The following is a 13,170-nucleotide window of genomic DNA, read 5'->3' as shown; positions in this document are numbered from 1 at the left end:
AGATAGTTGTCTGGGCCGAAACCGGAAAAATGGGTGCATGAGCCACCTTGGAAAAAATGGCACCGTCATAACCCTCTATTATAAAAGCTGCAATGTGCAAGAATGAAGGGAAATTTGGGTGCACGGAGGTGCCGGATAAAATGGCAGATGCTGAGGCTTCCTGTTATGCAAATTGTGGCCTTACGCCCACTATGTAATGCTGCATATACAGGAGGGCGCTGTCTGGCTTCCTATACTTGGGGCTCAAAATCTACTTAAACTTTGCTGTGGCTCTATACTGGGGACTCTGTCTACCTATACCAGGGGGCTCTCTGGCAACCTATACTGAAGGGGGCTCTCTCTCTGGCAACCTATATGGGGGGGGGGGCTTTCTGGCAACCTATACTGGCGGGGCTCTACAGCTACCTATACTGGGGTGGGCTGTCTGGCTACCTATACTGAGGGGGGGTTCTACAGCTACCTATACGAGGGGCTCTGTGGCTACCTATACTTGGGGTGGGCTCTCAGGCTACCTATACTGGAGGGACTCTCTGGCTACTTATACTGGATTGGCTCTCTGGCTACCTAAACTGGGGGGCTCTATGGCTTCCTATTATGGGGGATCTTGGGCTACCTTTATGGGGGGGCTCTCTGGCTACCTATACGAGTGGGGCTTTCTGGCTACCTATACTGAAGTACTGGAGGGACTCTCTGGCTACCTATCCTTGAGGTGCTCTCTAGCTTCTTAAACTGGGGAGGCTCTTCGGTTATATTGGAGGCTCTCTGAATTCCTATACCCCGGAGCTGTCTGGCTACCAATACTGGAGGGGCTATCTGCCTACCAATACCAGGGGGCTGACAGGCTACCTATACGGGGGGCTCTCTGGCTACCAATACTGGGGGGCTCTATGGCTACCTATACTGGGGGGGGGGGGGCTCTATGGCTACCTATACGAGTGGGGGATTTCTGGTTACCTATACTGGAGTACTGGAGGGACTCTCTGGCTACCTATGCTGGAGGGGCTCTCTAGCTACTTAAATTGGGGAGGCTCTTTGGTTACTTATACAGGGGGGGTTGCTACCTATACTGGGGGCTCTCTGAATTCCTATACCCGGGAGCTGTCTGGCTACCAATACTGGAGGGACTATCTGACTACCAATACCGGGGGGCTGACAGGCTACCTATACGGGGGGCTCTCTGGCTACCAATACTGGGGGGCTCTATGGCTACCTATACTGGGGGGAGGCTCTCTGGCTACCTAACAATGGAGGACATGTTAGGATAGCTGTACTGGGGGCTCTCTCTGGTTACCAATTACTGGGGGTTACCTAATATGGGGAACACCTCTGGCTACTTAATCACAACAGTGTGCCTGTGTATTGGGGAGCTTTTACAATATCGCCCTGAGAGCTAATAAGTCTAGCAACTACTCTGATGGTACTTTTTTTCTCCAGCCTGGTTTCCCCGTGTAAAATATCTGTACTCTGTTTTATAAACACGCTGGAAAAAATGGTGTAAAGGTTTTGACAAGTGGTAAAATCTCATTGCTATCAATCCCTAGTGAATTTGCAGCCCTCTTTAAATGCCTTGGATTTAAATCTGTCCTTCAGCATTTCTCACTTTTTGGCTTGCATATAAAAAACAGCACTATAAATGAATGATGTTAATGTCACAGGCTATGATGTTCATTTCTGTTTTCTTTGCGCAGATATACGTTCTGAACAGTGCTACATGAAATGGGATGAGGATGAGTGCGCAGCTCCATTACCTGGCAAATTCAGAATGGATATGTGTTGCTGCTCTGTGGGTGCTGCTTGGGGTATTGATTGCGAAGAGTGCCCTAAGCCTGGCAGTGAGGAATTTAAATCTATCTGCCCAAGAGGGCCTGGCTTTGCTAATAGAGGAGATGTACTCTCTGGACGCCCATTCTACAAAGGTAATCATTCCTACTTATTTTTATATATTTTAAATTAAAATCACATGGGCACTGTATGACATGACAATGTGTGTGTGTTTTTCATGCTAGAAATAAGCCCTTAAAGGACCACTATCGTGAAACATTTTAAAATTTAAAATACATGTAAATACATGTAAATGCATACAAATAAGAAGTACGATTCTTCCACATTAACATGAGCCATAAATTACTTTTCTCCCATCTTGCTGTCACTTATAGTAGGTAATAGAAATCTGGCAGAATCGACAGGTTTTGGTCTAGTCCATTTCTTCATGGGGGATTTTCATCATGGCCTTTATTCTTTATAAAGACACCGCTTGATAAGGTTTTATATAAAGATGCTGGCCAGCCTCCCTGCTCGCTGCACACTTTTTTAACAGTTGGATGAAGCAATTGCCAGTCACTAAGTCCTTTTAAAAATTAATAAAACCATGAGAAACCCCCATGAGGAGAAGGACTAACCCAAAACCTGTCAGTTCTGTCAGATTTCTACTACCTACTGAAAGTGACAGCAACATTGGAGAAAAGTAATATACGGCTCATTTTACTCTGGAATAAATGAACTTCTTATTTGTACAGACAAACCAGCAAGCTCATGGTGAACCAGAACTCATTGGAGTGTGTAAGGGACTACAACGGTCCTAAAAGCCCCCTTACTAAAAGGCTAAGAAAAACAAAAGTTTGCTTTCTAAAGACAGAAAGAATTTGCGATAATTCAGGTTGGAGTGAGCTTGAGATGTCTCCCAGAGCATCACTGCTGAATATATGCAAATTAACCATTGTTACCCTTAGAAGTTAGACACACCTCCAGAACCACTGGAATGCAATGATGTGTCAGCTTGTTAATTTGTACAGAGCCATAATAATCCAACATGCATACAGACTGTTTCGGATTGTTTGATCCTCATCAGTGCATGGCATGGATTAATATGGCTCTATGTGTTTACATGTTTACATGTATTTTACATTTTAAAGTTTTCATGATAGTGGTCCTTTAAGGGCTCATTCACACTATTTGAGTTGCAGTGAGGTTTGACGCACTGCACATAGAGTGCAAACATGGTAATATAAAAGTCCATAGACTGTAATTTTATCATTCACACTACAACAGTGAGTTTCAGTGCAGTTCATTTCACTCATCGGTGTGATTAAAACTCATAGAAATTCGTGGAAATGCATGAAAACTCCCTGACCAATTCATGAGTTTTTATTAATGCATTTTGGCATACTTCAATAGAATCAATAGAACTATTTTGCCTGACAGCATTTGTGGCTGGACTCCTATAGCCTTTCTTGCATCAGCAAAAGCTTGTTTAGTGTAATCACAGCATTCATAGCTAGCTGCACATTCCATATTTAACACTCATTAGTGCTCTTAGTAATTTATACTTAGTACTGCTGCACTGGGCTATGCACACAATGTATATATAACTACTAATTGAAGCATTGCAATTGTAGGTAAACCAGATTCCATGCATATGTCATGCAAACGGTATGCAGCTTGGATTTGGATCAGTCAAAGTGCATTTGATTGTCCAAATTCCAAGCTGCATAAAGTTTGCATTACATTTGTATTATAGCCAGAAATATCTGGATGTCATTGACCATCTCTGTGGAATTATTTACTAATCCCAGCTTAGCACTGATGGCAAGTAAGTGAAGGCCAGTGGGCATAAACGTCTAAGGTCCCTAATTAGCTAGAGATTGTCGAAGAACATAAGTGAAAAAACTTGGCTTATTTTTAGTTCAAATTCTCTGCAGTTACAGCTAGGTCACAGTGTTCATTTGCATTGCAGAATAATTCTGCATGTCAGCTCCCTGCCCAGACAATTCTATGGGCCTGTTCGCAGTACTGCGTTGTAACAGACTGTGTTATTCTAATGCGCTACATGCAGGATTTGTATTAAAGTCTATGTCTAGTCTCCATTGCATTTCACACTCATTAAAACACATGCGTTATGCATCGGACCACTATGAATACAGCCTATTAGGCTGCAAATGTTTTCAGTCCTCACATGGAACACGCTGAGCGATAGCAAGTCATGTTGAAAGGTTAGTAAATGAGCACATAAGACATGTTTATATCTCTTTGGCAAGGACATTTTTAAATAAAAACCTAGTCTGTCTAAAATTAATTTAAAATTACAGTTCTTGTTGCTGTTGCTGGCTGGAGATGAGCTGCACTTCACTAGTTTTATAAGATACATCTCATTTTAGAAATATAAACATAAATATAAATATTTTAGTGTTCTTTCTCCTGCAATTAAAACTAAAGCTAAAGTGCAGCTATTTTAACATTTTGGAGGATAGATTCTGAGCACTGGTTTACATTTGTTTGCTTTAACCACCATTAAAATACATGGACAGTAAGGAGCAGTAGGTGCTATTTAGACTTTAGGCCTCGTTCACATCATGACACGCAGAAGGCCGTGCAATCGGAACACAACGCCTACGATCGCACGCCATCTGTGCCGCTACGTTCTGCGCTGCTGATCTCATTCATTGCAGTGAATGGGTCAGTACTGTGCTTGCAGACAGAGCACATGCAGCAGTATGATAGGGCATCATAGCGTATCGCACTGCTGCACAGTGCCTATGAGGTGAACGTCAGAAGGGCTGTCTATGCCCTTCTGCTGTTCTTGCATGTTACACATTCCAAATGTGCAAAGAAGTGCATCGTGATGTGAACGAGGCCCAAGGTCTCTTTTCCACAGGCAGCTAAAGGCAGTGTATTCACTGCCAGTCTGCTGCTCCCATTCACCGTCTGGGTGCTTGCTAGTGCAATGGACAGGTGGTACCTCTATGGAGTTACATCAGAGGACAGCGGTTGCTGTCCTCAGGTGCAACTTAAGACTGTTTTTAGCCACCAAGTAACGCGACACAAGCAGTGTTATACAACACTACAATTCAGCTGCATGCAATTACAGCCAAAAAGTGCTTCTGGCTGGCAGCTGGGAGTCTTCTTAACTGCCCAACGGGAGGCCTCAGACTGTCTGTGATAACGCACTGGCCTGGCAGTAGAGTCTTAGAAGAAAATGAATGAAATCCTCAAACGCTGTTATTTCTTTTAAGCAAAGATGATGCCCTGACACGCCCTTTGTTATAGCACTTCTATTTGTTATATTCAGAAAACTTTTCACAAAATTATATTATTTCACTTTAACAGATGTGAATGAGTGTAAGGTATTCAGCAGCCTTTGTAATCACGGAACATGCCGGAACAGCATTGGAAGCTTCAGATGCATCTGTGACAGTGGTTTTGCTTTGGATGCTGAAGAAAGGAATTGTACTGGTGAGTAACCACGCAACATCATGTGTACAATGTCTGGCAAAACCCTGAGCACACTAGAACTTGTAATACATTTTATTAAGGACTGATTCTTGTATAATTATTTTCTGTTGTTATTATTATAGACATTGATGAATGCCGGATTTCTCCTGACCTTTGCGGACACGGAACTTGTGTGAACACTCCAGGGAGCTTCGAATGTGAATGCTTTGATGGTTATGAGAGTGGCTTCATGATGATGAAAAACTGCATGGGTTAGTATAAATAACATACTCAGATTTTCCTACATCTTGAACTGCTTAGGATCCAACAGGTGTTATCCAGAGGTTCTAGAAATATTTTGACATGGAAGGCCCCTGCCTCTCATTGCCTGGTTACTTTGAGCAGTGCTCTCAACTGAACTCATGGCCAAAGTATTATTATTATTTAGTATTTATATAGCTCCAACATCTTCCGCAGTGCTGTACAGAGTATGTTGGTTTGTCACTTAACTGTCCCTCACAGGGGCTCACCATCTAATCCCTACCATAGTCATATGTCTATGTATGTATCATGTAGTGTATGTATTATAGTTTAGGGCCAATTTAGGGGGAAGCCAATTAACTTATCTGTATGTATTTGGGATGTGAAAGGAAACTGGAATGCCCGGAGGAAACCCACACAGATACGGGGAGCACATACAATCTCTGTGCAGATAGTTCCCTGGCTGGAATTTGAACCGGGGACCCAGCGCTGCAAGGCGAGATCGCTAACCACTACGACGACACCGTGCTGCCCACGACCCCATGAATGAGAAACAGGCCAGCTAATTATAGTCTAAGAGCTTGCTCTGTGGTGATTTTATAAAAGCTTAGAGATGGTGAATAGCAGGGGAAACCTTGCATGGTCCATCTGATACCAAGAACAGTTACATTGAATAAAGTAAGCCTTTATTCTGTTTATTTCCACCTTCAAAGATGAAACTGACACAATCTTCATTCTTTTTTCAAGATATTGATGAGTGTGAACGAGACCCTCTACTGTGCAGAGGAGGCACTTGTATAAACAACGAAGGCAGCTTTGAATGTATATGCCCACCTGGACATGAACTGACTGCAGAAGGCAACGCCTGTGTGGGTATGACATGGTTCTGTTTTTCACTTTGCCCTTACAAATATAAACTCATGCTATCATGTCAATGAATAAAAATATTCTTTATACTTTTTCCTAGATATAAATGAGTGTGCCTTGAGTGATAACCTTTGCAGAAATGGACGGTGTGTGAATATGATTGGAACATACCAGTGTTCTTGTGATTCTGGCTTCCAGTCAACTCCTGACCGACAGGGATGCGTGGGTGAGTACCTGTTTCGGCCAAATTTCCATGTCAGAAGAAAAATCTCATACAACAATTACTGAACATCATAGCAATAAGTTATGCAGTTACACGGCACTTAAAGGAAATGCCCAACTCTCACAACAGTTCAAGAAACAAATGAGGGCAGTGAGTGATAGAATAAGCATGCATTTTGTTATGTTCAGTCATGCACCAAATGAGCTGATCAATCTCACACCCTAACCAATCGTGCTCTTTGGTGTGACCCTCCCAATTTCCCTGTAGTAATGCCTTTGGTTTATGAACTAAACTACTACTTGGTGTTGTGTGTCAGTAACAATGCTCTTCATATTACTTGTCCAGGACATAAGTTTGGACACGTGAAGGACATATGCTTATACTAAATTTGAAACACTAAGGTTTCAAAATGACAAATTCGCAATTGAGAGTCAGGATCTCTGGCAGTGCCATGGGACATTGAGGGTGCGTTTCCACTAGTGTGGTGGGAAATCGCAGCGGATTCTCCGTGGACGAATTCGCATGCAGGAGCGAAATCGCATGCGGTTGTATGCGAATTTTCATGCAAATTCGCATACGATTTCGCATGGATGATGCTGTGTGCGAATTTAACCATGTCAGTGCCTGTGAGCTTTTTCATTGATTTCATGCGAAATCGTATGCGAATTTGCATGAAAATTCGCATACAAAGCCGCCATGCGAATTCCCTATTAAATACATTGTATGTGCGGTGTCCGAATTTGGATGGCTCTGCTGTGCAGATTTTTCCTGCACAAGAAAATGCTCCGTTTTCCTGACAAGTGGACACAGGCTCATTTACTTTTATCGGTTATGCGAATTTGCATGCGGGGAACGCATGCAAATTCGCGTTAGTGGAAACGCACCCTAAAACAAATAAACTACATAGATTGCACGTTACAGTGTTGTAGTATGCCCACCTTGTATTTTGTTTTTGAGTTTGGATCTGTTTTAAAGCAAAGATTACATTTTATTGAGCCTTGTATTGATGACTGTGGGCTGCACTAGTCAATAATTCCAGCCAATCTGCACTTTTGTTTAAACCTCAGGCAGCCACTCAGATGCTCTGTGTACCTCTTAATAGCCATGTCTGAGTGTAAAATGTGCTGTTTAACATAGTCAGTGCCACCTCGAGGTACAAACATGTAAAAAAGGCCCCACTATAATTCAAGTGCTTGGGATAGCTACTAGTGGAATATCTGTATATTACTAATATTCTACTATTAATCAATGGCTAATTTCTGATAGCACCATATCTGTAATTTTGTAATTTTTACCGATATATTACTATCACCTAACCCTATTCCCACACTAACCCTCACTCTACTGATGCCTAGCACTACCTTATCAACACTACCTGATATCTACCGATATCAACACTGCCTTCACCACTGAAAAGTCCCTCCACAGAATTTTTCACTGCCTACTTGCAAAAACACATATAAATGGCTCTATCTACTGTGAATCTAATTTTGCACAAAGTCACCAACGACTTTAGTTAGCATCATTATATTTAGTGATCTCTTTCCATGTGTGGTCCCTAGCCAAGGAGAATATACATTTGGGGCATTCTGTAGATAAAAAAATAGTATTTGCATACTATACATGTGTGCTAGTGTATATTTACATCTTTATAACTAGAATGTAACATTATATTTTCAGACATTGATGAGTGCACAATTATGAATGGAGGATGTGACACTCAGTGCACCAACTCAGAGGGCAGCTATGAATGCAGCTGTAGCGAGGGATACGCACTGATGCCAGACAAACGTTCCTGTGCAGGTAAAACATATCACACTGCTAGGGCTAGAGCTTGAAAAAGAAACTGTGTAACATTAATCGTTTTTAGTTAATATTAAAGATTAGTTTATATTGTTACATCTCTTAACAAATGTTCATGTTTATGCATAGATTAATTATGAATTATGAACCTGGGAAACAGTAGACACTTCAAGAAAATCTTTGGGTCAATTCTTAAAAGGCGAACAGGCCATTTGGCAGAAAATGCTGCTATTTCTTCTGAAATCATAGCATTTTCCTGTTCCCCACATTTATATTAGTATAATTGTTACTTAGTAGCTAATCTCATTGGAAAAAGTGGAGTGTATTTTGGTGTTTGTTTCACACATCTGTTCACCACTTTTACAGTTACCAGCATTGTGCTAATAATGATTTGCAGGAAGACCGAGGTAATTGCAAATGGATGGTTTGCTATGTTCCAATGCGAGTGAATGGGGCTCCCAATGAACACTTTAGGAGATTTACAGAACTGCACTACTTTCACTTACTAAAAAAATGGATTTAAAAAAGTGGTGATCAAGAATTCAAAACGTCGAATGGTATAGACCATTTTTTATCAATTCTTCACAAGTAGAAGCTGTGTATCTTTGAAAGCCACATGGCTTTGTACAGATTTGAGCAGTACAAAGCTAATGCTGCTTTTTTTATTAAAGCGGATCCGAGATGAAAAACTAACTATAACAAGTAACTTGTCTATATATGTTATCTAAAGTTTAGATAGTTTACACAGCAAATCTAGCTGCAAACAGCTTTTAATAAAATATGATTATGTCTTCCTGTGATACAATGACAGCAGCCATGTTGTTTGTAAACATTACACAGAGGCAGGCTTATCTGCATCTTATGCACTCAGCCTGTGAAAAAAACCTAATTCCCCCCTCATCTTCCCTCCTCCCCTCTGCCTCTGAAATCTCTGGCTAGTAATACTTCTCCCTCCTCCTGCCCAGACTGAGCTCCCATGAGCCCTTGCTGTCTGAAATGCCTTGGCTCTCTGAAAACCTGTGGGCGTGGCTTGTTTAGTTTATAGGGAATTAGAGTATTAAAACAAAAACAAAAAAGTATTTGGCTTGAGGAATGCCCAATAAACAATAGGAAAGGAACACAATTATGCAATGAGTAAAAGTTCATCTCAGATCCACTTTAAGCAGATTATAGCTGAAATGTTATATAAATAAAGTAGTGCAAGAATGTAAAATAATTGATGTTCCCTCATTGATTTTCAATCAGAGAAATATCAATTGTTTGCCAGATTGAGCACACATCTAATAGTATGTGCCCGACTTCAATTTTCAAAACTTTAAGCACGGATGTTAAATTTAATGGGAATGTATTTTCTTCAACCTGAGAAACCATATACTGTACCTAATTTTGTGCAAAGCATACACATTAATTATTCTGCAAGGTAAATCAGTTCTTATCTGTTTGAGCTATATGCATGGGGGTTTTTTTCCCTGTAGTTCCTTTTCCTCACTTTGCATATAATCACTATCTTAGATATTGATGAATGTGAAGACAACCCAGACATCTGTGATGGAGGGCAGTGCACCAATATCCCTGGAGAGTATCGCTGCTTGTGCTTTGATGGCTTCATGGCTTCTCTAGATATGAAGACATGTATAGGTAAATATATTTTTCAGGTCTCTATAAAGTGCTTCTTAGTTTTGAATAGAGTGGGTAATATTTATTGCTCTATGTGTCCATGCTAAGGAGATTTCTCTTTATTTTCTGTTTCAAAAACTTGACTGCAGTTGTCCTCATAACCTTCTCTAGGAAAAAAAAGTTTTTGTTACTGTATTTATTCCTGGTGACACCGTTTACTAGGAGAAGAGCAAGTGAGATGAAATGTATCAATTGAATACACAGTTAGTTAGATTATAAACTCATATGAGGAGGGCCCTCTCTCCTAGTATAATTTGATATTGCTGTATTTGCTGCTGACCCATATTGAGCTTATTTAGCCATACAACTGTTTTTGTTTTTGGTCTATATTACCCTTGTTTATCCATGCAACTCTTCTGTAAAATATTTATCTGTACAGTGCCACCATATATGTTGACGCTATTTAATTCAATAGTAATAACACACAACAGTATTTCACTGTCTCAGAAATTAAAAAAGATGGCTGAAATTCCACATTAGCTTTCCCCTCCTTTCTTTTTTATCTAATAGATGTGACCTCTGTACAGAATGGATAATTCTATAGTTTGTATTTTTCATCTTCTTAACTTCAACCTAATCTGCCTAATTTATCTATATTTTTTGTGTTAGATGTTAATGAGTGTGACCTAAACTCCAACATTTGCCTACATGGGGAGTGTGAGAACACCAAAGGCTCTTTCATCTGTCACTGTCAGCTGGGTTATTTTGTGAAGAAGGGAACCACAGGATGTACAGGTAACCAGTAACATTTTATGTATTATTCAGCCCTGGTAGACTTTGTTGTACTTGTGACAAATTATTTGTATATATCACTTTACTCAAAAATGTAGATTTTCAATCGCTCCATTGCAGCAGTGGTCACTAATGAAGCCACACTGATTAATTATTTAGAAAAAGAGACTACACTATACAATAGACTACAGACAACAAGATGTCTAAGGATGGTGTACCTGCATTTTTTATAATAAGGATCATATGAGTAGCTATGAATGTATGTCTGTGTGCTGTCACTCCTTTTCTTCTGTGTGTGCTAGCTGAGGAGATCTGATCTAAAAAGAAAGGTATCGATTATATCCCATTATATACTTTGTATCCCATGATACAATGTATAGAGAGCACTTCAGTAGACACAGATATTTTTGTGAACTGTTACCTTTTTGATTTGGAGATCTGCTGTTTTCCATTAGAAAGAACACAGTGTTAATTGGCTACATTCAATTATTTCAGCAGCATTTCATCTTTAAAAAATATGCCTTGGTCTAAAGGGAATTGACTTTCTAGTTTGGAATACTCAAAAAAATCCATGTAAGATGTCATTCTCTTTGTTAGTGGTGTGGTCCAGCATGCGTTTATAATTCTGTGAAGCCTTTTGCTTTGAAGAATTCAACATTCCCAGAAGAAACTGCTTTGTATTATATAAGGATCAGTGTGTTATAAGTGGATCAGGGTGGTCTTTTAAGATCAATGTGACTTCTTGGAACTTCATTCTCAACTTCTCCAAAAGTTAAAACAGGTTAGACTTCATTTGCTTTGGGCTGTCCTTTTACCAACCTAAAGCCTACACTTCCATATTCTACACAATTCAGTTTCTGTGTTTTCAGTTAAAGTTTTCAGACAGCTTGGATAAATGTGTAAGTTGTAAAGAAAGTTCTGAAAACCTGTGCCGTGTACATTATTTGTGTGTTTTTTCCCCCTGCAGATATTGATGAATGTGAAATCGGAGCACACAACTGTGATGTACATTCATCTTGCATCAATGTTCCCGGAAGCTTTAAATGCAAATGTCGTACAGGATGGGTTGGAGATGGCCTTTCATGTGTTGGTAAGTGAAATTACATAATGTTGAGTGTTACTAAGATTGTTGTTATAATATCTGCTGCATGGCAAGATTTGCATGTGTTGGGCAGATAGGGAAGGTATACATTTTTAATGAAATGCTGAGAATTCTTACATCTGCAATGTTTCAGTTTCCTTTGCTCATATTTATCTATCCAGTAAAGCTCCGTAATGAATGACTATATTAATACTGAATGAATATTTACTTTACAGGGTTGACAGTTAATATATGTATCAGCTTGCTGTAAAGTTATGTGATGAAGTTTTATGAACATCAGCCTTTCTGTCTACCTCTACGCTATAAACATTGAATCTTCCTGTTCTTCTTAGACCTTGATGAATGCTCCACAGAGGATCACAACTGTAATCTAAATGCCAACTGTGTGAACACGCCAGGCTCATACCGCTGCACGTGCAATGAAGGATTCAATGGAGACGGCTTTACATGCTCAGGTATGAGATGTTCTTATATACAATATGTTCCTTTAGAATATGAACATGCCGCCAAGACATAATAAATGAACAAATGATGTAATGCAGAATATCTGTAATTAATTGCTCTTATTTATTGGTTTACATTTTCATTCTGATATTTAATGTACAGAATAGTTCCTTAGTTGCAGTAGTCATCTCCAATATATTTGAACTTGATCTTCTACTCCTGGCCCTTTGCTTTCTCCTGGCTCATGCTTTAACTTTGCCTTACAGATGTTGACGAATGTGCAGACAATGTGAACCTGTGTGAAAATGGCCATTGCTTAAATGCTCCTGGAGGCTATCGCTGTGAGTGTGAGATGGGATTCACTCCTACTGAGGACAGCAAGGCTTGTCAAGGTGCGTGATATTACTGAATTTTAATAAACAAACAGGGCTGTGACTCATATCATATCAGGTATGCTCTACTGCATTAGATGCTACTTGGAAATGGGTCTCTGAAAATAATATTCTATAAGCACTGATACCCACCACTACCATTAGTAGGCAATAAAGCTCCGCAGGCACTAATAAGGATGTGCTGGCATGGAGTGAAGAGTCATTTGCAATTTACATGTCCTGTAGGGACGAATATGAGTTGCCTAGCCTGACTTTTCACTGCTGCAGATATTGTTTATAAAGTATGACCCATTCTTCATTTAGCTCCTTATTTTTTCTTATATAAAAATTCCATGAGCTGATTTCATCCTGCACTCAATTTTGTTTTACTGTGAAAAACGCATGGCGGATTCACTGATTCTCCAAGTCATTCTGACAATCTGTATTTCCCAAAGTTATCATCTGACCGGTTGCATACAATA

General features: G+C 40.0%; 1 protein-coding gene across 4 annotated transcripts in view; it reads left to right on the top strand.

The window, feature by feature from the left end:
• Window positions 1-13,170, top strand: part of LOC137508077 (fibrillin-2-like) — a 710,315-nt gene that overhangs the window by 630,625 nt on the left and 66,520 nt on the right. For all 4 annotated transcript variants that reach the window (XM_068233727.1, XM_068233729.1, XM_068233728.1 and 1 more), the window contains 11 exons: window positions 1,689-1,916; window positions 5,104-5,229; window positions 5,352-5,480; window positions 6,217-6,342; window positions 6,437-6,562; window positions 8,240-8,362; window positions 9,875-10,000; window positions 10,649-10,774; window positions 11,739-11,861; window positions 12,206-12,328; window positions 12,584-12,709. In XM_068233727.1, the coding sequence (XP_068089828.1) occupies window positions 1,689-1,916; window positions 5,104-5,229; window positions 5,352-5,480; window positions 6,217-6,342; window positions 6,437-6,562; window positions 8,240-8,362; window positions 9,875-10,000; window positions 10,649-10,774; window positions 11,739-11,861; window positions 12,206-12,328; window positions 12,584-12,709 (1,482 nt within the window). The remainder of the gene's footprint in view (window positions 1-1,688; window positions 1,917-5,103; window positions 5,230-5,351; window positions 5,481-6,216; window positions 6,343-6,436; window positions 6,563-8,239; window positions 8,363-9,874; window positions 10,001-10,648; window positions 10,775-11,738; window positions 11,862-12,205; window positions 12,329-12,583; window positions 12,710-13,170) is intronic.

Source organism: Hyperolius riggenbachi, chromosome 1, assembly GCF_040937935.1.
Source record: "Hyperolius riggenbachi isolate aHypRig1 chromosome 1, aHypRig1.pri, whole genome shotgun sequence".
NCBI classification, from domain to species: Eukaryota; Metazoa; Chordata; class Amphibia; order Anura; family Hyperoliidae; genus Hyperolius; species Hyperolius riggenbachi.
The sequence above is the reverse complement of the archived record's forward strand: the minus strand, read 5'-3'. Positions and strand labels throughout refer to the sequence as shown.